This window comes from Cibotium barometz, chromosome 35, assembly GCF_041138505.1.
Source record: "Cibotium barometz isolate CiBa-2024 chromosome 35, ASM4113850v1, whole genome shotgun sequence".
Lineage (NCBI taxonomy): Eukaryota > Viridiplantae > Streptophyta > Polypodiopsida > Cyatheales > Cibotiaceae > Cibotium > Cibotium barometz.
In genome coordinates, this window is record NC_141080.1 from 28,053,166 (window position 1) to 28,074,352 (window position 21,187).

The 21,187-nt window shown below is 43.1% G+C and overlaps 1 protein-coding gene across 1 annotated transcript in view; it reads right to left on the reverse strand.

Moving 5' to 3' along the window:
• Window positions 1-2,004: 2,004 nt before the first annotated feature.
• The window catches only part of LOC147618297 (serine/threonine-protein kinase BSK5-like), a 29,694-nt gene continuing 10,511 nt past the window's right edge, over window positions 2,005-21,187 (reverse strand). The window contains exons 6-10 of the mRNA XM_086774767.1: window positions 16,193-16,278; window positions 15,881-16,069; window positions 3,690-3,854; window positions 3,027-3,140; window positions 2,005-2,744 (exon numbers count right to left, since the gene is read on the reverse strand). Of these exons, the coding sequence (XP_086630893.1) occupies window positions 2,496-2,744; window positions 3,027-3,140; window positions 3,690-3,854; window positions 15,881-16,069; window positions 16,193-16,278 (803 nt within the window). The 3' untranslated portion in view covers window positions 2,005-2,495. The remainder of the gene's footprint in view (window positions 2,745-3,026; window positions 3,141-3,689; window positions 3,855-15,880; window positions 16,070-16,192; window positions 16,279-21,187) is intronic.

Below are 21,187 nucleotides of genomic sequence, written 5' to 3' on the forward strand. Positions count from 1 at the left end.
AAACAACCTTGGGCATAGATGTTAGCAGCCATGTGCACCACTTTGAAGTCCACCACATTTGGTGCATGGATCCCTGACTACTGGGAAGTGGTTTTTGAGCACTTTACATGGAAAATATGAGGCCGCCCCTTCAACACTAGGTTAACCATGGACTAGAATTTGCTAACGGAGAAACTAGAATGGCATGGAAGATCACCGAATGTTGGAAACACCATGTGCCTAGAAAGCATACATTGGAGTAGGCTATTTCGTGCTCTGTTAGGCCTTCTTGAACCACAGAAAGCTTTCTTCTTGTCACAAAAGAGTGTACGTTTTGTGGTGGATGTGGTCAATGATGAAGGCTATATTATCTCCTTCCGAGAAGCAAGCTGGAGGTATGGGTTAGGCATGCACTACAAGCCTCTATGGCATCTGATATGCACCCTCTTGCAACCTTTTCAGCCAAGGCCTCCGCTCAATCATGAGGAGCGTTTGGACTAGCGGATTGCTCCACCTCAAGCTACAAGGTTACATGAATTAACAACTAAAAGGGTCTATATCAAAATGCTTGCTCCTCCTTGGATTGCAGATCATGCCAATGCACCTTGGACAATGCACAAAACAAAGAGATTGTGGGTGGTTGTTTGAGGAGTATATGGAAAAATGGTTTGCCATTGAAGGAAGATTGTTCCTTAGGAGATGCATTGTGGGAGTTCTACCTACCGCTACATTTTTGGAAAAGAGGCACATTGCTGTGGCAAGGTGTCACCGTTGCATGCTACACGATGAGATAGTGCCTCATTTGTTATGGTATTGTGATTTCTCTCGTGCCCTACTGGATAGACTCTCAAGGCATCTTCGTACACGATTCTCGCGAGCTCATTTTGGGAAGATATTCTAGCTTTTCACTCAAATTCCACAACGATATACCAACTTTGGGGTATTCTTTGAGTGGACTACTTTTTGGGCATTGTGGACAATATGGCCAAAATAGAAATCAGATGCATTTTGGACACATTACTCTAGATCAATACACCTACTTCTAATGCCTGTTGAGATAGTCTCTATAGGACTATCAAAGAAGGGCAATACATGCCCTTCTTTGACTGCTTCTACGCAATCAATGTCGTGGGCCTTGTATAGGGAACTCAATTGTATCATGATGTTTTGTTTGTGGGTTTTGTGGGTTTTCCCCTTGCAACGAGGTTTCCCACTGGTAATATAAGAATTACTACATAAAAAAAGCATGTGTACACGTGTGCCAACGTGTGTGTGTGCACACCAAAAACATGCGCATGTGTTCAAGTCACTAATTTTCTTTTTCTAGCAAGGCATTCAAATGTTGTCCCAAACAAGTTCACTCCATTTCTTTCTCAGGTGCAACCATTTCGTTTCTTGGAGAGTGTCCTGTACTAGTATCAAGGTTCAAATCCAAGACATGTACGGTTTTTGTTTTGTTTTTCAAGCCAGGGTCAACTAGGCACAAATGTAGCCCCATTAAACTTGAAAGACATGTACATCTACACAAGCTAGGGGTGTTACCACTCCAACTAGAGCCCTATGACATTTCTATACAACCAATGTTAATGATTTTTAGTAAAGGTTTTTTGCTTTATCTAATGTTGTTTTAAGTTGTTCTCTCTCCATTGCTTGTAGCTAGCCCTCCTTAAGCATACTTTTATTTGGGGCTGTTGTTGCCCCATCATATGTGGAAGCATATGCTTCAAGCTCAAATGTAGCGTTGACAAGCCCAAGAACATCCGTCCTCTAGATCTAGTGTTAATTGGGTCTTTTCTAGCACAAGCTTCAACATCCCTCCTACCCTTGGACCTCTTTTAACTGATCATGGAAGATGCTATTAATGCCTACGAAAAACTGAAAGTGTCTATGAGACCAAAGAGATGCTACATGTGATCCATGAGTAAACTGGATGTCAAGTCAACATGAAAAATATTAGAGAGAGAGAGAGAGAGAGATTGAATAAGCGTCTTACAAAAGACTACAAGGGTTTTGAGACAAGTAATAGATCAGAAGCGTATCTATCATGCACATTTACATGGAAAAAACATTGAAAGAAAACCATCCCTTTCTACAAAAAGCTGCAAAGTATCCAAGGTGGACTATTGAGGCCACCCAATGGGATGGCAGGCCCGAACTCAACCCTCACTTTTGAACCCAAACTAACCGACTGACTAACATATGAGCTAAACTGATGATAGAGGCAGTCTGTGGAGCATTGTGCAGAGGCTGCTTGGAGGCATGTAACTTGTCCTTACATCCCAATAGATGAATCTTTCAACATGGACTCCATGCTGTTCCCTCAAGTGTACCCTTTCCACAACTTCTAAGGGTTGGGAAGTCCATCCAGTTAGCTAGACTCCTGCTACTAGCGTTAGGCAGAAGCTCTCACTGAAGCTTCATGTGTATCATAAATCAACTTTAAAACAATATTTAAGCTAATCCAAGCCAGCATTACACCATTTTTGACCATCTGCAAAAGACCCAATGTGTGTGCCTTACAGAGACGTGCTTGGTCGCTGAGCCTCAATAGCATGTCCTTCCCTCATCATCTCCTCTGCATCTTCCCGATGCCCAAGTTTTGTCAGGGCTGCAGCTTGCAGGTAATATGCTGTCGGCCATTGGGGGCTCACTGTCAATGCCTGCATTGCATCACCAAGAGCAGCATCTGGCTGGTCTGTCAACAGAAAGGCCAGACTTCTTCTTGCAAGGACTGTGGGGGAGACCATCGACCCCAAATCAATAAACTGCAAAAGAGCACTCTGAGATATATAAAAAATGCACATCCCCACCACATGCATATACACATGCACATGCCCAAACAAGGACAGAAGTGCAATTTCAACTTCTTGATAAAGTCTACTTTGGTACATTAAAAGCCTTCTTCCCTTAAGCAAGGGCCTATGGACACCCACATGCCCAAACAAGGACAGAAGTGCAATTTCAACTTCTTGATAAAGTCTACTTTGGTACATTAAAAGCCTTCTTCCCTTAAGCAAGGGCCTATGGACACCCACATGCAATTGTACCTGTGTATAGCAGTCAATGGCTACTTTGAAATCCTTTTCTCGGAATGCGCTATCACCTCTCTTCTTGGCAGACAACATTTCCTGCATTTGTTTGGTCCAGACTTGAAATGAAAGCTGTACATGTAGAGGCAGAACTATTATCAGTACATTGTACAACCAAATCAGAAAAAACAAGCAGCCTACTTGGACTCGGAATTTCTCTCACCCCAACCCAAACAACACCAAGTGAGCTTTCTATTTTTGACTAGCTCTAATCCAAAACATTCTCCCAAACCACCCACCCGCCTATGTAAGGTGTGTTAAACCAAGGGGGCTCAATTCTAAGAAAACCACCATATCACCTACATGCAAATAGTGACAAAAATAGGTCTATTTTACATGTTTTTGAGTATATATCATCTCTTGTATGTATACATACTTCTAAGACAAACAAATAACACCCATATCATAAGTGAAATACATTAGAAGCTAATCAACTGTACACCTCCTGTAAATGTGAAGAGTGTAAGTAGACCTATTAAGAAAATCATCTCCTATTCGGTCAGGTGATATCAAATATCTTTTTCAGTGATGCTCCCCCACCCCAAAAACACTCTGTAGGGATTACAGACCTCAAGGCATATAACACCATACAACAAGGGTGTCTGATAGCGAAGAAGTGACCTCATTTTCCGTGCCTTCATCGTCCTTGTAGCCTGTCTTCAGCATCAAGTCGTGTATGGCCGTCAAGTCGTTTCTAGAGCATGCCTCCCACATTGCAGACATTGAATGAAATTGAGGTTGGATGGTCTCCAACCTCCTTATGCTCATCAAAACATATGAAGGAACCTGTAAGAAGCCACTGCTGGGTTAAATCTAATAAAATTGCAAGTTTTTTAAAAGACAGGATGTTTGTGGGCATAATACCCATACTTGCATCATGCATAGATAGGGAGCCCTGATCCAGAGTCAACATGCGATTGTCCCGAGGAGTATCCTTGATTCAGAGGAACTTACTTCAATGGCTCATGATTGTTTACATTGAAATACACCTTAATAATGCACACAATTCACATCTCCAGTGGCACGTTGTGCACCCGTAATCATGTTTTCACTCCCTAGCCTTGATATACAGTGGATTCATATAGTTTTACTCATGTTTGTTTTGAGGCTATTCTGCAATATGTAGTTGAATTTTCGTTTTTTCTTATTTGCATGCCACTCTGCTTGATGAATGGATATTGATGTACTATCACTCTCACATGGAACTTCTGTACTAAAGGAGTACCTTCCAATTTTTCCTTTTCCATGGTTCATTATTCATTGTGGATACTTGATACTACATTTAGATCTTTTACAGACGTTAGTATTTTCTACTCAGTATCATCTCGGAGTCTTACAATTCTGTTCTTATAACTGTAGGACAATCAGTTTATTGTACTTTTTAGTCTCATTTAGTTGTTCTCTTTGATGAGACACCAACTTCAGATGTACTCTCAGTTTTGGTCTCATAGGCCACTATGGCCTCTTAGAGACGTTAATATATCATTTCATTTCATTTCTCTCTCTCTCTCTCTCTCTCTCTCTCTCTCTCATGATGGACATCCTGGATGGGCCCTTGCCCAGCATAAAGAGTTGATTGACTGTTTTTATTCAGCTCTCCCATATCCCATCACTTATTGTCCCCTATACCTTGCATAGTAGGATCTAGATTTTTCATCTTGTATAATCTCAGAGTCTCAGATCTTAGCTTTCAGTTTTCAGTTTTATATTCCTAGATGAATCCAGGAACATGCCCAAATTCATCTTTTAGGAACGTGCATGTTATATACTCATGGTAGTCAACCCACAAGACTATATAACTATCAACTCCATTATGCATAGTATGGACTAGATACTACGACATCCCCACTAACGTCATCAGTGCCCAATAGTGGGTGTAGAACTCTGTATCAAGATATGCTCTCACACACGCACTCCACACACACACACACACACACACACACACACACACACACACACATTAGTTTACTATTGCTTTTTCTTATTTCATCCATGACAAGATTTCATGGACACTATGTATACATCATTTTGGTCTCATACACTTTGGGTCTTTTGAAGACGTTAATATAATTCTCTCTCTCTCTCTCTCTCTCTCTCTCTCTCTCTCTCTCTCTCGATGTATCCTCCACTTGTATTTTCACACGTACTCCTTTTTTTTTTTGTGAAACCACTATATTATCTTATATTAGAGAACCCTAAAAAACGAGATGCTCTCATTAAAGTACATCTAAAAACAGTGGAAAAACACTTTGTAGTTATGCTACAGCTCAAAACTATCATGCAATGATTGACGTAATAATCAACAGAAGTAAATATACTTGTCGATCCGAGGTTGTGCAAACACCTCATAATTACGATCCAACTATATTGTCCATATAGCCCAATATCTCACCTAGCCAAAGAAAAGAATATATTCTTGCAATCTGGAAGGATATCTTCCAAACATCCAAAACATTTTCCCAATGTCACCCCAAGGAATCTTATTCTCATATTCGAAGATAGACGATTCAAAAACTCTCTTGTGTCAGTGCAAGCCCATAGCAAATGAAAAGTACTCTCCATTTTATGATGGCACTGCAAACAATTTGGAGCCGCAATTTTCCGCTTTGCCAAGTACTCTCCTACTGGGAGCGTTCCAATGAGGCATCTCCATAGAAAAACCTTCTTTTTTTAAGGTGAATTGCTTTGCCATATCTTTCCTACTGGGAGCGTTATTATCATTGTACTTTTTCGAGCCAATACATGGTAATGCACATTTAGGATATTCACTCCAGCATGCATTTTAGGGATGCAAACATGCTCCATTTTCAGTAGCCTCAAAGCCTTCTTATCAAGGCTAGTTTTCCATAATAGTTCCATTGCTGATGACATGGATGTGTTAATTGATTTTTCGTCCCAACTCAACAACGACAAGAAGTCTAAAGAACTGTATGTAAGCCTCCTTATTTAGCGTTAGCCTCCTAGGATTACCCATTCCAGGTGATCACTGATGCGAGTAACATCGCTATTGGAGCGGTCTTGCAACAAAATGGGCACCCAATCGCTTACATGTCCCATCTGCTGATTTCTGAATAAAAGAACTACTCGGTCTATGATTGGGAACTCCTCACGGTGATACTGCCCTAAACCATTGGAAGCATTTCCTTTATGGGCGCAACTTTGAGGTTCACACAAATCACCAGGCTTTGCGTTGGCTTCAAACGATGCCAGGTGCAAATTGGAATGACCATTAACACCGCTAGAGTCAAATTTTCTAGCAAATTGGTGGAATGATCAAGTATCTTCCAAGCAAGGCCAACCTAGTAGCCGATGCGTTGAGCAGGAAAGGAACCGTGTCCCACATCCAATCCACACGGATAGATCTTATTGGTACAAGACTAAAAGAGATGAAGCACAAGTGTGCGGATTCCGTGGAATTCGGTACTTAGTGGGAACAGGCATTGGACGCCACAAGACCATGCCACTTCTTAATATGCGATGGTTGGCTTTTCTACAAAGGTCGCCTCTATGTATTGACACAATTTCAGGCAACTCTTCTCCACAATGCCCATGATGCTATTACTGCCGGTCATAGGGGCATGAACTCAACTTTGGAGAAGTTAGAGCAGCAGTTTTATTGGCCTAGAATGAGGCAAGACGTGTTCGCACATGTGCAACACTTTTTTATTTGTCAAAAGGTGAAACCTCCCTAGGGAAGAAAATACTGTTGTTACAAACATTGCCTATTTCCGAAGAACCTTTCTAGGATGTATCTATGTCAGGGCAAGCGTGATACGCAGTGTTTGACAATTGTTGATCGTTTTAGCAAGTTTGTTATGCTTATTCCTTGTAGGGCTAACGTTGTCGCTGAGGATGTTGCTAGATTGTTTATCAGGCATTGCTACCCCGTACGTGGCATACCTAGGACCATAGTGTCAAATCGTGATGCCAAGATTACCAATCATTTTTGGAGAGCATTATTTGATAACTTTAAGACTAAGTTAAATTTCTCCAATGTATTTTACCCACAAACCGGCAGCCAAATGGAGATTTATAATCAACTAGCATTCGACGTGCTCAGGTATTATGTCCACGATCAGCAAGGTAAGTGGAAATAGTTTTTGCCTTTAGTTCAAGCTCTGTTGAATGACTCTTTTTCTTTAGCTATTGGCAAGACTCCATATGAGACAGCTTTTGGAAGATCATGTTGGATCAGGCCCCAAGGTATAGGCTAGCAGAGCTGCTACGGTGGATGGAACCCCATGGTGACTTTGAGTAGAGAGAGAGAAAGAGAGCACAAAGCTAGAGTGAGACAATGATTGCACGACTCAATATAATTGATTGATTGATATGTTTGATTGATGAGTAAATGCCTTTTTGTAGGTATAAAACCTTATCTTATGACTCAACACAATCACACACACACACACACATTTTTTTTTTTGTGAAAGCATTATTTTGTTTTTTAATTAAATGTACAAAGGAGTGTGTCTCACTGCAAGACACACACTACTCAGAAACAATGATAAAACACCTCTAATTGATTGTAAGAAAGCTCTCCAAGATCATGGCAATCTTGAAGAGACAAAAGAAGAGATCTCCTCAAGTGAAGCAAGAGAAATCAGCAGTATGAAAGATAAGATGATTCTGCGCGGTATAGATAGTCCACAAAGACCAGAATCTCATCCAAGTAAGAAAGGGTGTATAATCTGGTAATGGTGGTGAAACAGTGGAAAACAACTAGAAATCTCGACCGAATCTTTGACCTGGAAATCTGATGCGTAAACGTGTCGAGCGATTGTCGAGGACAGACTGCCTATGATGCACACACACACACACACACACACGTGTTGCCACATGGCACACTTATCTCCTCATAAGAGGTGTTTCACATGCATACACACACAATAACACATATAAGGGTTGTATCACATGGATGAGCTCCGAATATCCCAACAAACCCCCCTTCAGAGCGAAGGTGGTGAGACCTGAACACAAAAGAAAGATACTACCTTCTAACCCCATCACATACAATGTTAGAGCTGACTTATCATGCACACCTCCCATGTCATGATAACCTTCCAATCACATAATGCAACCGAGGTAGCAAGACTAAAACTTCAATCACCCCCCTGGTTCCTAACTGGGATAAATGAGAAAAAGAAGCCTTTTATAACATCAAGGCCCTCATTACACACAGGAAAGGAAAACACACACAAACATAGATACAATCAGATTTTTGGGGGACTACCCAGGGCAAAGAACCCTTATTGACTCTCACACATAAAAATATATAGGAAAAATGATAAATCCCCCAAGTTAGGAGATGCTTCCCGTAACTATTTGGCCCTCCTAGCTCTTTTTCACATAATGGAACTTATGCCCAGACACATGGACAGATTGATGAAAGCATGGAAACAGGGTTCATGAAGTTGACACAAGAAAAAGCACCAGTTTTGGTCAAAAGCAAGGAAAAGCAAAAAAAAGTCAAATTAAGTTGACCGCGAGCCAAGGGCACCATTGAAAAGAGGAGATTGAGCCAAACCAAAAAGCTAAAGGCCGCTTTTCCAAAAAGTAGCTCCAGGGTCAAAAAGCAAGGCCCTGAAGCTAGAAAAGCATAAATCAAGAAATTTGGCAAAAGATGAGTAATATTTTATTATTATTGAAATATAAAAATAAAAAGACAAAGCAAAGCTTGGTTAGAGCTTTTTGGCAAAAAGCGGGCCTCCCCAAGTATAAAAAGACACTTTGAGTCTCTCTCTTGGATCAAGTGCATAAAGTTATGGAGATCATCATCTGCCTTACCTCCGGCTACACCTCCTTGCGCCCAGTCGCCGTCCAGCTCAGCCCGGCTCTAGAGCCACCGCTACCCAGCTCAACCCGGCTGTGCCCGGCTCAACCGGCTAGAGCTACCGTCGGCTAGCTCAGCCTGCCCAAAGCCGCCACCTCCCGCTACCACTGCCCATCTTTGAGATTCAAGATTTGGCTTTGGACTTGGAGCTTGGACTTGGAAATTGGACTTGGAGCTTGGACTTAGAACTTGGACTTGGATTTGGAATTTGGATCTGGTACTAGCCCGGTGAGAGATACTTGTGGGTCATTCCCGTGGTGTGCTCGACATGAGAGATCTTGTGCCTCGACATCGACATCAACTTGGATATCTTACATCAACATATCTGTTTAATTCATTGATTGTATTGATCCTGGCCAACGTGCCCGTGGATTGTTCCTAAATAAATTCCTAAAAGGGGGATGGGGCATGTTCCCCACTCAATGTGCTGTACTGTGCAAGATCCCTATTTCTTTCTCTCTCTCCCCTCTCTCTCTATATCTTTATCTTTTGGACACGTGGTTGAATCTGTCACGACACGCCTCGTTGGACTTACAGTGGTATTAGATAAGATTTCTCTTGAAGAAGCTTTCTTGCAGAGTGACAAAGCCATGTCGAGAGTAGAGGGAGACCAAGGACCTAATGAAGGGAACAACTATGAGGCCAATCCAGGACTTTAAGATGGGAACCGAGGCCGACAGTCTATTTCTCATGAGACAGCAGCCATGACATCGGTAGAGTACCAAGATTTTCCGCAGTTTAGACAGTTTCTCCAAGACGAAGAATTCCTTGCTTGGAGAGCCAAGAAGGAACAGGACCAAAGAAGAGCTCGAATGTTTGAAGATTTCATCAAGGATCGAGCCACCAAAGCCGAAGGAGTAGAAGTTGCCAAAGCTTATCTTCGGGCCAAAAGAGTCACTATTGCATAAATCTAGAGGTATCCGGTCTATTTCTCGTGAAGGAAACAGAGTGGCTATTCCCAGGCCTGCTTTCTCAAATGCAACTTCTTCACGACAGGTAAGGGAAAGGAAGGCAAAGGAGCCTACATCAACCGGTAAGATGGACTTCAAGCTGGGAGAGAAAAGCATCAAGTTTGATGCTTCTCATGGAAAGCGGGATACACAAAAAGCATTATCTTTTGTTAAAGTTTGATGCTGCTTTTGGAGGAGACGACTACTCCGAAAAGTCAAAGCTTCGAATGGTTCGCATGCACTTGGAAGATGCCGCCTTGAATTGGTGGCTAAAAGTAGTACAAGAAGGACGTGGACCGACTTCAAGACTATGTTCAACAAGAAGTTTCTACTTGCAACTTTTGACGCAGATGTGCAACAGGAGTGGGATGAGGTAAAGCAAAAAGTTGGTGATAATGTGGCATCTTACCTCAACAATTTTTTAGCAGTTTCTTTGAAGTTTACTTCATATACTCCCATTCCACTACTAATGGAAATACGTAAGTTGTGAATGGATTGCAACCTAAGCTTATGCAAGCAACGTATATGGCCGGACTGAAAACATTGGAAGAAGCCCAAGACAAGGCTTTACAAGCCGAGGCCTTGTACATGCCTTGGATGGATGGCAAGACAAAAAATGACAACTGGAATCCACCTCAAAGAAAGAAGTTTAAAGACCGATCCCCATCAAGAGCCGAGTCTAAAGAGAAGAAGGATATGAGTGGGGATAAACCTCCACTCTTTCGAAGAAGATTGTCCCACAAGCAACTTGAGGAATATGCCAAAGAAGAGAAGTGTTTCCAATGTGGAAAGAAGGGACACTTGCCTGCAAATTGTCCTGACAAGCTAAAGCAAGAAGCCAGACAATCGAAAGATCGTCAGATTGACATTCTGCCAGGAAGTTTGTCAAGAGGAGATTCCATTGAAGCAGTTTTCTACCATGAGTGCCATGTTGTGGCGTATGAAAGTCTTAGATGAGGGTTTCTAGGATTGTATTGGAACAAATTTTAGAATGGAAATTTTGTGACTTTTCTTGGCATCAAGGAAGATTCTTTTATGAAGTAAACCCGCTTATGTGAAACAAAGGATTTGAGGCCAAAAGTGAACAAAGAAAAGCCATGCTTCACCATACATAGGGAAAAGAAGCATACTGACTACAACTCAAGCTTTGGAAAGCTACTTTTATTAGACCATGTATGAGAAAGAACATTGAGTAATATATTCGAGAATATTTGGCTTTGTCAGATGGTTAAATTTTGATCGACAAGAGCTAGCAGGATTATTGCACCCATTGAATGTTCTATGGGAGTCTATTGCTATGGATTTTATCTTTGGATTGCCAAAGTCAAGGAATGATGGTATATGGACCTTTTCAAGTTACCAAGAAGATCAACCATGTTTGTTATCGGCTGGACTTTCCAAGAGCATTGGAGAATACATAATGCCTCCCTTGACAATTTATTGGAGCCATCTTCAGGTTACCCCCAGAGGAGCCTGTTTTGGAGGATCCACCAGGGGTGGAAGAGCCAAAACAGATTAAGTTTCATTCTCTGAGAATTATTCGCTACAAGATGCGAAATGGATGCCAGAGAAGTACTTCAAGGACTATCCAGATATACTTCGAGCTTATGAGGAAGTGGTTGGTCCAGATGTATTTGAAGTACAGATATGGACTTCTTGCGATCAAGACAAGTTCAAGAGGGAGGGATGGTGCCTCTAGCCCTCTTCATTGTATATATATTGGACTGGAATTGATCATTATTCTGCTTCTATAATGATTATTTGGATATGCTCTAGTTTGGGTTGGCATGCAGATGGAGGCACTCCCCATTCCAGTATCGCATAGAGGCGCCCTCCTTTGCTCTCAACTGCACAGAGTTGAAGAGGGTCATCAAGAAGGACATCATGAGGCTGGCGACGATGCCCCAATAGCCAAAGGAGTGAGATTTGTATATGGGAGGCAACGATGCCAAATGACCCATTGGATGGCAATGATGCTAGAACGAGATTTGTATATGGGAGGCAACGATGCCAGATCACCCATTGGACAGCAACGATGCCAAATATCTTGGACTTTACAGTTGGGTAGTCATTGCGACCAGATGGCCTAGATGATTGTATTCGGTTTCAGTCGGGCGGTCAATGCGACCAGATGGCCCAAAAGACTATTGATGAACTCTCGGATGGTCTTATGGCCTTGAGCAAATTCTCGGACGGTCCTAGTGACCAGATGGCCTTGAGCGAATTCTCGAGTGGTCTTAACAACCAGATGGCCTTGAGCGATAGTCTGAGCGGTATCCATCAGGAGCCAAATAGCTCAGCATGGTTTTCGATGAAACCAGAGACGACAATCCATGAACAGGAGGATCATTACCTCCTGTTCATTACTTGTGCATTGCATATTGATCTATGTTTGAATTTCTTTGACTTTGTGTTAACCCATGCCTAGAGTTAACAAGAGCAACTATCATTATCTTACATCAAGGAGTCAAGGTAGATACACCAAAAGATCATGCATACAAGATATGAAGCAATGGTGTCCAAATCTACAACTTGGACGGGCGCCCGTAATGGTCCTATGTAATACTTATGGCGATTGCGTCAAGAGCGTGTGGTAGTAAGTTAGGATGAAGTCCCAAGTGATGTACTTCATGGATATATTATGAGAGTAGTCATTGTAATAGCATCAGGCCTCTTATGAGCCTAAAGTGACTGGCCGGTCACAGTTTAAGTGAGTGTGAACACTTATGGCTATGTATATAAGTGAATATCTCTCATAATACAGAGGACTCTCCCATTGTGCAATAGAGTCTTGTTCTTGCTAATCCTCTTGCTAATCTCTCTCCCTAATGCATGCTAGTGAGTGTGTGTGAGTGAAGTGAGATGAGAGAAGGGACGAGTACACGTAGTGCAACGCGGTGGTGTGACAACGACATGGGAGACGCGGTGAGTTGTGGAGCTTGGAGATCTCAAGGGTTACGAGCTCGGCCATTGGAAAGATCCTCACGACAGTTGTGGTTCACCAGGTAATCTGTTTTTGGATGTGTTTCAAGGGGAGTTAGGGTGAGCCATAACACTGTGTGCTGTTTTTGATGTGTGGACAAAGCTTGGATTTATGACTTGTGATAATCCATTGGGCTCTTGACTACCTGGCCAGTACTACCTAGAGTACTCAGTAGACGCGAATGAGTCAAAGATAAGGCATAGAGATATTACTAGATGAGCAGATGACACCACAGATATGGGGAAAGACCAAATGCACAAGCTCACTCGATAGAGCTAGTACTGGGAAATATTTGAAACATGTGGATGTACTTGGAACACATGGATATACATGGAACATATGGATGTGTTTGGAACACTTGTACTCTGCAATTGAGGACAACTGCGATATAAGAGGGAGCGATATAACTATTTATCCCTCCTAGCTCTTTTTCACATAATGGAACTTATGCCCAAACACATGGACAGATTGATGAAAGCATGGTTCATGAAGTTGGCACAAGATAAAGCACCAGTTTTGGTCAAAAGCAGGGAAAAGCAAAAAAGTCAAATTGATTGACCGCGAGCCAAGGGCACCATTGGAAAGAGGAGACTGAGCCAAATCAAAAAGCTAAAGGCCGCTTTTCCAAAAAGCAGCTCCCAGGCCAAAAAGCAAGGCTCTGAAGCTAGAAAAGCATAAATCAAGAACTTTGGCAAAAGATGGGTAATATTTTATTATTAAAAAAATATAAAAACAAAAAGACAAAAGCAAAGCTTGGTTAGAGCTTTTTGGCAAAAAGCGGACCTCCCCAAGTATAAAAAGACACTTTGAGTCTCTCTCTTGGATCAAGTGCATAAAGTTATGGAGCTCATTATCTTCATTATCTACCTTACCTCTGGCTACACCTTCTTGCGCCTGACCGCCGCGCCCAGCTTAGCCCGGCTGCCGCCTAGCTCCACCTCTGCCCAGCTTAGCTGCCGCCCATCTTTGGGATTCGAGATTTGGATTTGGACTTAGAGCTTGGACTTGGACTAAGAGCTTAGACTTGGATTTGGATTTTGGGTTTGGTACTAGCCCCGTGAGAGATACTTGTGGATCATCCCCATGATGTGCTTGGCATCATAGATCTTGTGCCTCAACATTGACATCGACTTGGATATCCTACATCGGCATATCTGTTTGTTTTGTATTCATTGATTGTATTGATCCTGGCCAGTGTGCCTGTGGATTGTTCCTGAATAAATTCCTAAAAGGGGGCGGGGCCTGTTCTTCGCTCAGTGTGGTGTACTATGCAAGATCCCTATTCCCTTATCTCTCCCCCCTCTCTATATCTTTATCTCTTGGACACGTGGTTGAATCTGTCACGGCACGCCCCGCTGGGCTTACAGCTGTTGCACACGTGTGTACACTCCTGCTCTTCAGTGATGTTATTGGTGAAGCTCTTGGCAAGACTGCCCCGAAAAATAACATCGATGTAGCCCATGGGAACAGCTACTTAGGACACTTAGCCCATAACTCTCAAAATGGCAAGGTTGAGAGGCTCAATTAGGGTTAAGGGGTCAAATAAAATGTGGCAGATGCTTCAATGCTGATGTAAGAGTACAATTTTGGTAGAAGCCCCAAATTTTATGGATGTATAAAGCTTTAATTTGATGATTTTACTCAAAAATCAGAAAATCCCTAAATTTTGAGATGCTGTATGAGCTCTTGTTCAATGCAGAGAAATGATTTTGCAGAAAGCCCTAAATCTTTGCAAGTGCAGAGCTTCAATTAGATGATTTTCACCACAATTTATAAAATCCCAAATCTAATGTTGATGTCACATGTGCAGGTGTGGACGGAACATGACCAAGTCGTGGAGCTTTATGAACTGGCCGCCGACAGCTATTTCAGCCCACCGACCAGCTTGTTTTGGACCTATATAAGCAAAGTCTTGTCAAAGGCCAAACCATCTCATCATTCACAGAAGTGCTAAGGAGTCCAAGGGCCATGACAGCCAAGCGGAGAACCAAAGCAAGGCGAACTTGAAGGTCAAGAATGAGGTCATCTTCAGGCTGCAGATTTACAGCCAAGGAAGATCTCCAAGAAGTCGGTCTTTCTCATCATTCAATAAAGCAAATACACCAGTCCTTGGTGGGGGGCCTTCAGAGGGTATTCGGGACCCAATCAGGTGCACTTGTCTTTGTTCTTCTTCTTCTTCTTCTTCTTCTTCTTCTTCTTCTTCTCTCTCTCTCTCTCTCTCTCTCTCTCTCTCATCTCCGCTACATTGTGCAATTGTCAAGAACCAAGGTGTTGAATATTCCTTATCAAAGTATAATCCTGTCTGTAAGCTTCCGCATGTAACATGTATAATCTCAAAGTGTGAGATCTTGGTTTTCAGTTCTAGTTTATTTGTTTAGAGTTTAGACAGTGCTCCAAGAGAGAGTGTCAGCGAGGCGCCTCCCAGACCTCCATCACAGATTTCTTTGTGTCATCACAGCCACTGACTATCATGGCCCAACAGGAGTAGCAGCAGGACCAGCCACGTCCACGCCAGCCTACACGGACACATGATCCTCTGGCTCCACATACATGGGATGTCACTACTAAGTGTGTGCGATCCCTTGTGAGAGACAACGCCCCAGATCTTAGAGGCCTCACCCCTCCACCCAGAAGTCGAAAATCCAGGATCTCCTTTGATGACATGGCAAGCTCCCATCACAGAGGGGAGATGTTATGGCTGTTTTGCATTCTATTTCGGAGGAAGATGGTATTACGATATTACATATATTGTCACCGTGTAGCATCACACGGATACTTTTGCTTATGTAGATAGTTTCACACAGTTTTTCCTTTCCATGGATACTTTTGCTTATATAGCTAGTTTCACACAGCTTTTTCTTTTCCATAGTTCAGTATTCATAATGGATACATTGTACTACCTTTTTGATCTCATAGACCCTCTAGGTCTTTTGCAGATGTTAATATATCTTTCTTTCTCACACACACACAAAGCAATGATTGACGTGCTGTGTAATATTTATCAAACCTGCACATAAACTGCATTAGAAAAGGCACCATACACACGGACCTCTGTTTGTTTTTGAAGTGCAGTCAGCGATGTCACCAAGTTCCTTACACTTGGTCTCTCACGGGGTTCAAACTGAAGACACCGCGAAGCAAATCGAACAAGTTCAACCCCATCATCACTTGAATATTGCCCTTCTAGATATGAATCCATGAGTAAAAGCATGTTTTTACTCCTAATCAAATCAAGAGCCTGTTATCATAAAACTCCATATGTGAGAGAAAAACCAACATGACCTTGTTTCCATCCTACAGCAATAAGATGACCTTTATTGTGCTACAAAAGCCTTACATAGAGAGGAGGATGGGCACTTACATGACTTGGAGGGATATGTTTTCCACTCAAAAGGTCCAACAGCACTGTACCAAAGCTGTAGGTGACACTCTCAGCTGTTATTCTACCTGCAGAATTTGAGTAAAGCTAACATTTTCAGTAGGAAAACATCACACAAGCAAGTTATCGAATCGACAGTTACTCATACCACATGAACATGGCAGATGTAAAGATTTATTTATTTTTCGTAAAGACTCTCTCTCTCTCTTTTGGGTCTTTTGCAAGACGTTAATATATATCTTCTTATTCTTCTTTCCACCCCCCCCCCTCTTCTCTCTCTCTCTCTCTTTTTGTGAAATGGTGTTTTATATTATATGTAAAAATGTACATCAGCCGCATGGCTCACACAGAACCTATGGCCCCAAAAAAAAACCCCACAAAAGATCCTCTAAAGGATCATGACCATGCAAACATGTACACTAATAAGAAAGCCTCCTAGCCAAATAAGCATCCCAGATAAAAGCATCAAAGATGAGCTAGCCAAGCCGCCGTAGACCATAACGAAATAACATCTGCATCCAGTAGCTGAGCTGAGAGAAGAGAAAAAAACTACCAAAGCAACAAACCGCGGATACGTAGAATGTGCCCATGTATTCCAGACAAGGAATCAAAGATGAACCCATTCCGTGTAGTCCAAATATGCCAAAGTCCTGTCCATCTAAGGAAATGGAATATCACAAGGTGACTGTCCAAAGTAATGACTTGAGGACAAATCCCAAATATCCACTGACGAGCCGAAATAGTAGACCTCTCTACTGCCTCCCAAACGCGAGAGACAAAAGACCAAATCTGACGGGCCACTGGACAACTCATGAACAGATGCATAACTGTTTCAATGCATGTCGTGCAGAAGAAGCAAGAGGCCAATGTAATTTTACGACGGCTGAGCTGATCCCATGTAGGTAACCCTCCCACCAACATCCTCCAAATGAAAACCTTACCTTGGTAAGGGAGTTTAGACTGCCAACCACACATAAGAGTTTTCTACCACCATGATTTAGACTTGTGCAATCCCCACACCTTATTGGCCTTGGCTGAAACCCAATCTTTCTCTGATACGAGCTTATGATAGACCTGGTTAGCTGAAAGTGATATCAAGTCACCAGATTTACATAGTGCCCAATCAAGCCAAGGCAGATTTGCAGATGGCCGAGGCAATGGAGTAAAAGGCTCAACTGCATGCATGATGTCAACCCATAGTGGCTGAAATGTCCGAGGAACCCTAAAGTGCTGCCGAATACAACGAAACGAATATGGCCTGTCACGACCAGGTATCACAACATCTCGGATTCTAACCAAGCCTAACCTGACCATGCGGTTGAGTCGTATGCGTGAAGCATCTCTGTTTGGCCAAACAATGACACGCGACTCCACAAATGTTTCGAACTGCAAAGAGTTCAAAAGTAGTCTTTCATGACCAGGATCCCACCGAGCCAATAGTAGAACTTCATGCCAAGAAAGGAGAATATGCGATAAAATGTGAGACGAGCGAATACGGACAGGATGAGCCGCATTCACAATATCCCACCATGAAGCCTGCACACGTGTCCGTCCATGTGACAATCCCTCCAACTCAATCAAGTCACGAGCCATGAATACCCAAGGCTGCTCCTGCAAACACATATCCTGAAAAAGCGCCCACCTACGCGCCACCATATGCAAGCGAACATCCAGTAAAGCAGCCCCACCCATTCTTTTGGGCGTCGTAATGTGATTCCAAGCTATCCATGTTTGACCCATAATATTTCCTTGCCTCTTCCACAGCATAAACCGAATGGGAGCAACCAAACGGAGAAGAGCTTTGTGCGTCCAAGGTAGCAAAGGCAAAAAATAGGAAATCATGCTAAGCATAATAACCTGACGTGCATAGGCCACCCTTGAGCTTTCCAATACACAAATTTACCCGAGATCCGAGCAGAAATCCAAGAAAGAAGCGCTTGGGGGTCCACATCCACACCCACCGGATACCCAAGATGACGAACAATGTCTCCTGTATGCACCACACGGCCTTGCCACCCTAATGCCTCAAGATCAAATTCCGTGCATACAATGAGGGCTGATTTTGTTGAATTTATTTTCAGCCCAGAAGCCAATGCAAAATTATTCCAAGCTTCCATTGCTCGATCTATATTGGCTTTTTCGGCCCTGAGAAACATAAAAGAGTCATCCGCAAGGGCTTGAGCAACCAATTGCTTGCCATGAGGGAGATGCAAACCAACCACTTCACCATGCGATGCCATAGCATCTAGGTGAGATAACATAGGATGAGTGGCAATGGCAAAGAAAAGAGAGCTAAGAGGACAGCCCTGCCGGAGAGAACGGGTGAGAGAAATACCATCCGAAAGTCCTCCATTGAGCATAATCCGCGTGATAGAGCCAAAGCCAAGTAAATGCACCAAATTAGCCATTTTGGGACCAAAGCCCATGGCTGTCATTAACTGAGAAAGGAAAGACCAGCTGACATGATCAAAAGCTTTTTCAAGATCCAGCTGCACCATCACAATCTCTTGCTTCTTTGCCTTGGCATAATCCACTCCAATTTGAACATTAAGAATATTATGCAAAATATTCCTGCCATGCACAAATCCATATTGATATGGATGAATAAGAGTAGGAAGCACCTTCTGCAAGCGATTGGCAAAAATCTTTGTAAAGATTTTATACATAATACCCATAAGTGAGATCGGACGCCATTGAGCCAAAGAAGTAGGCGAAGGGACTTTGGGCAACAAACGAAGTATGTCCAACTTCCAATCGGCAGGCATATATCCCTCATCCCAAACCCTTTGACAAATAAGCGTCAAAGGCTTTGCAAGCTGATCAGCATATTTTCGGAAAAACTCATTTGTCAAACCATCCCGACCAGGGCTCTTTCCCATGGGAAGTTTGGAGAGAACAGTTTCCACTTCCCCTTGAGTAACAGGAGCATCAAGCTGAACCGCCACATCAGGGTCAACTTGATATCGTACTTCAGCAAAAAATGACTCCCTTGCAGCCAGGACAACCCGCGAGACATCCTCTCGAGGGGCAAGCAAATCTTCATAAAACCTGATGCAATGCTGAATAACCTTAGAAGGTTGAGTAACAAGGTTGCCTTGGGTATCCATCAGCCTAACAATATTCTCACGCATATGTTTTTGATGCAACTTATCATAGAAGCGATGAGATTGACCGTTAGCATCCCGCAAAGCATCAAGACGTGCAAGTAGTTTAAAGCGAACATATTGTGCTTCCTGCATCCTAGATAGCTCCTTTTTCAGCCATTCTATGGCATCCACAACTTCAGCATCCATAGAGTCAGTAAACACGAACGCCTGCAAGCCCTTTAAAAGCGACTCAAGAAGAGCCACATGCTGTTTTTGTATAGAGGTATTAGCAAGACCATAATGCCGCGCTAATTTCCGAGTGTTGGTAAGGAACACTGGCCAAGCATGATAATCAGCCATGGACACTCTTATGGTGGAGAAATGTCGTATCAACTGACGCATATAAATATCAAAACCTTCATGCTCCAAAAAAGTGTGATTTAAGCGCAAAGGCAAGCGTCCCAACAAGCCTTTATATGCATCCACAAGATGATAGACCATTTCAAACACAAGCGGCCAATGATCCGACAAAACCTGTTGCTCTTGATGTAAAATATACATCCTATCCAATCTAGCATAAGTGCCCCGAAACTGTTGTGAGGCATAAGTGTAACCCCTTTCATCTGGATGCAACCAAGACCACATGTCTTGTTTTAGCGACCTTGCTGCAAAAGCTTCCCATGCCATTCTCTCCGGGCCATCCATTACAGAATGAGGCGACGTGGCTTGCTCCTTGGAGACACACATATTAAAGTCTCCCATCACAAAGCTAGGATGAGAGATTGAAAGAGCACACAAGTCATTCCACAGCAAACGGCGTGCACAAGCATTATTTGGAGCATACACCCCTAGCAACCATAAAGACGTATCATCCCAAACAATCTGTATCACTAGAAATCTTCCATGAACATCTTGAATCACAAGAGAAGGCTGAAACTGCGAACGAACAGCAAACATAACACCTGACTGCGAAGCGGTATGTCCGCTGTAGAAAACATGAAACCCCTTATATACATCGGCTATGCCAGCCAACTTATGCTGCTTATGTTCAATTGCACACAAAACATCCCAATAAAGACAGAATCTTGACCTGCACTTTTCACCTTGGTTGAAGTTTTCCCCTTGGCTGTCTTGGCCCTTGGAATGCAGCAACCCGTCATGAATTATGAGATGACAAACCTAAATTATGGCTGGGCTTTAAATACCCCCTCAGGCTCCTAGTCGGCTGGCTGAAAATCCTCACGACTTGCAAAAAATAGCATTAAATGCTAGCTACACCAATCGTTCCACACCTACGCAAGGGCTGGGCAGCATCTGTGCCGGCTGTGAGGGCTGCCCCACACCTGGCCAACAGGCTGTCTAGGGCCTGGGGCCCTCTCGGCTGCCTATCCAGGGCCCCTAGGGCTGGCTGACAGCCCTCCCAGCCCAAGCCAAGGCTGGTGGGCACATTATGGGGCCCTCCTGGCCCCTTGGGGGTGGTTTGGCACCTCCCCCATGCCCACGGCAAGAGCCTTAGGCTCTGCTCTAGGGTAGCCCTATGGGCTGGCCCCTTCTCTACATGCATCTACAGATGACTAGCACCCGGTCGCAGACCAAATACTCAGATCACCTGACATCATTCCAGAGGGAGACTCACAGTACCGACTGGCACTGCTTCATGTGCAAGACAATGCACACCTGACCTCGGACGCATAGAGTGGAACCCTGGCTGACTCGTCCCGGATTGAGCTCACATGGGACCAGTTTCCACTCCAGGTCCTGCACCTTGTTCAGATATGTCTAGACTCTACGTGGCAATCCAAGTGCGGGATGCACATGACAAAGGAAGAGCCTTTACAAAGATACCAGTTTCTGATGGTGATGATACATGGGTTTATCAAGCTGCCATGTT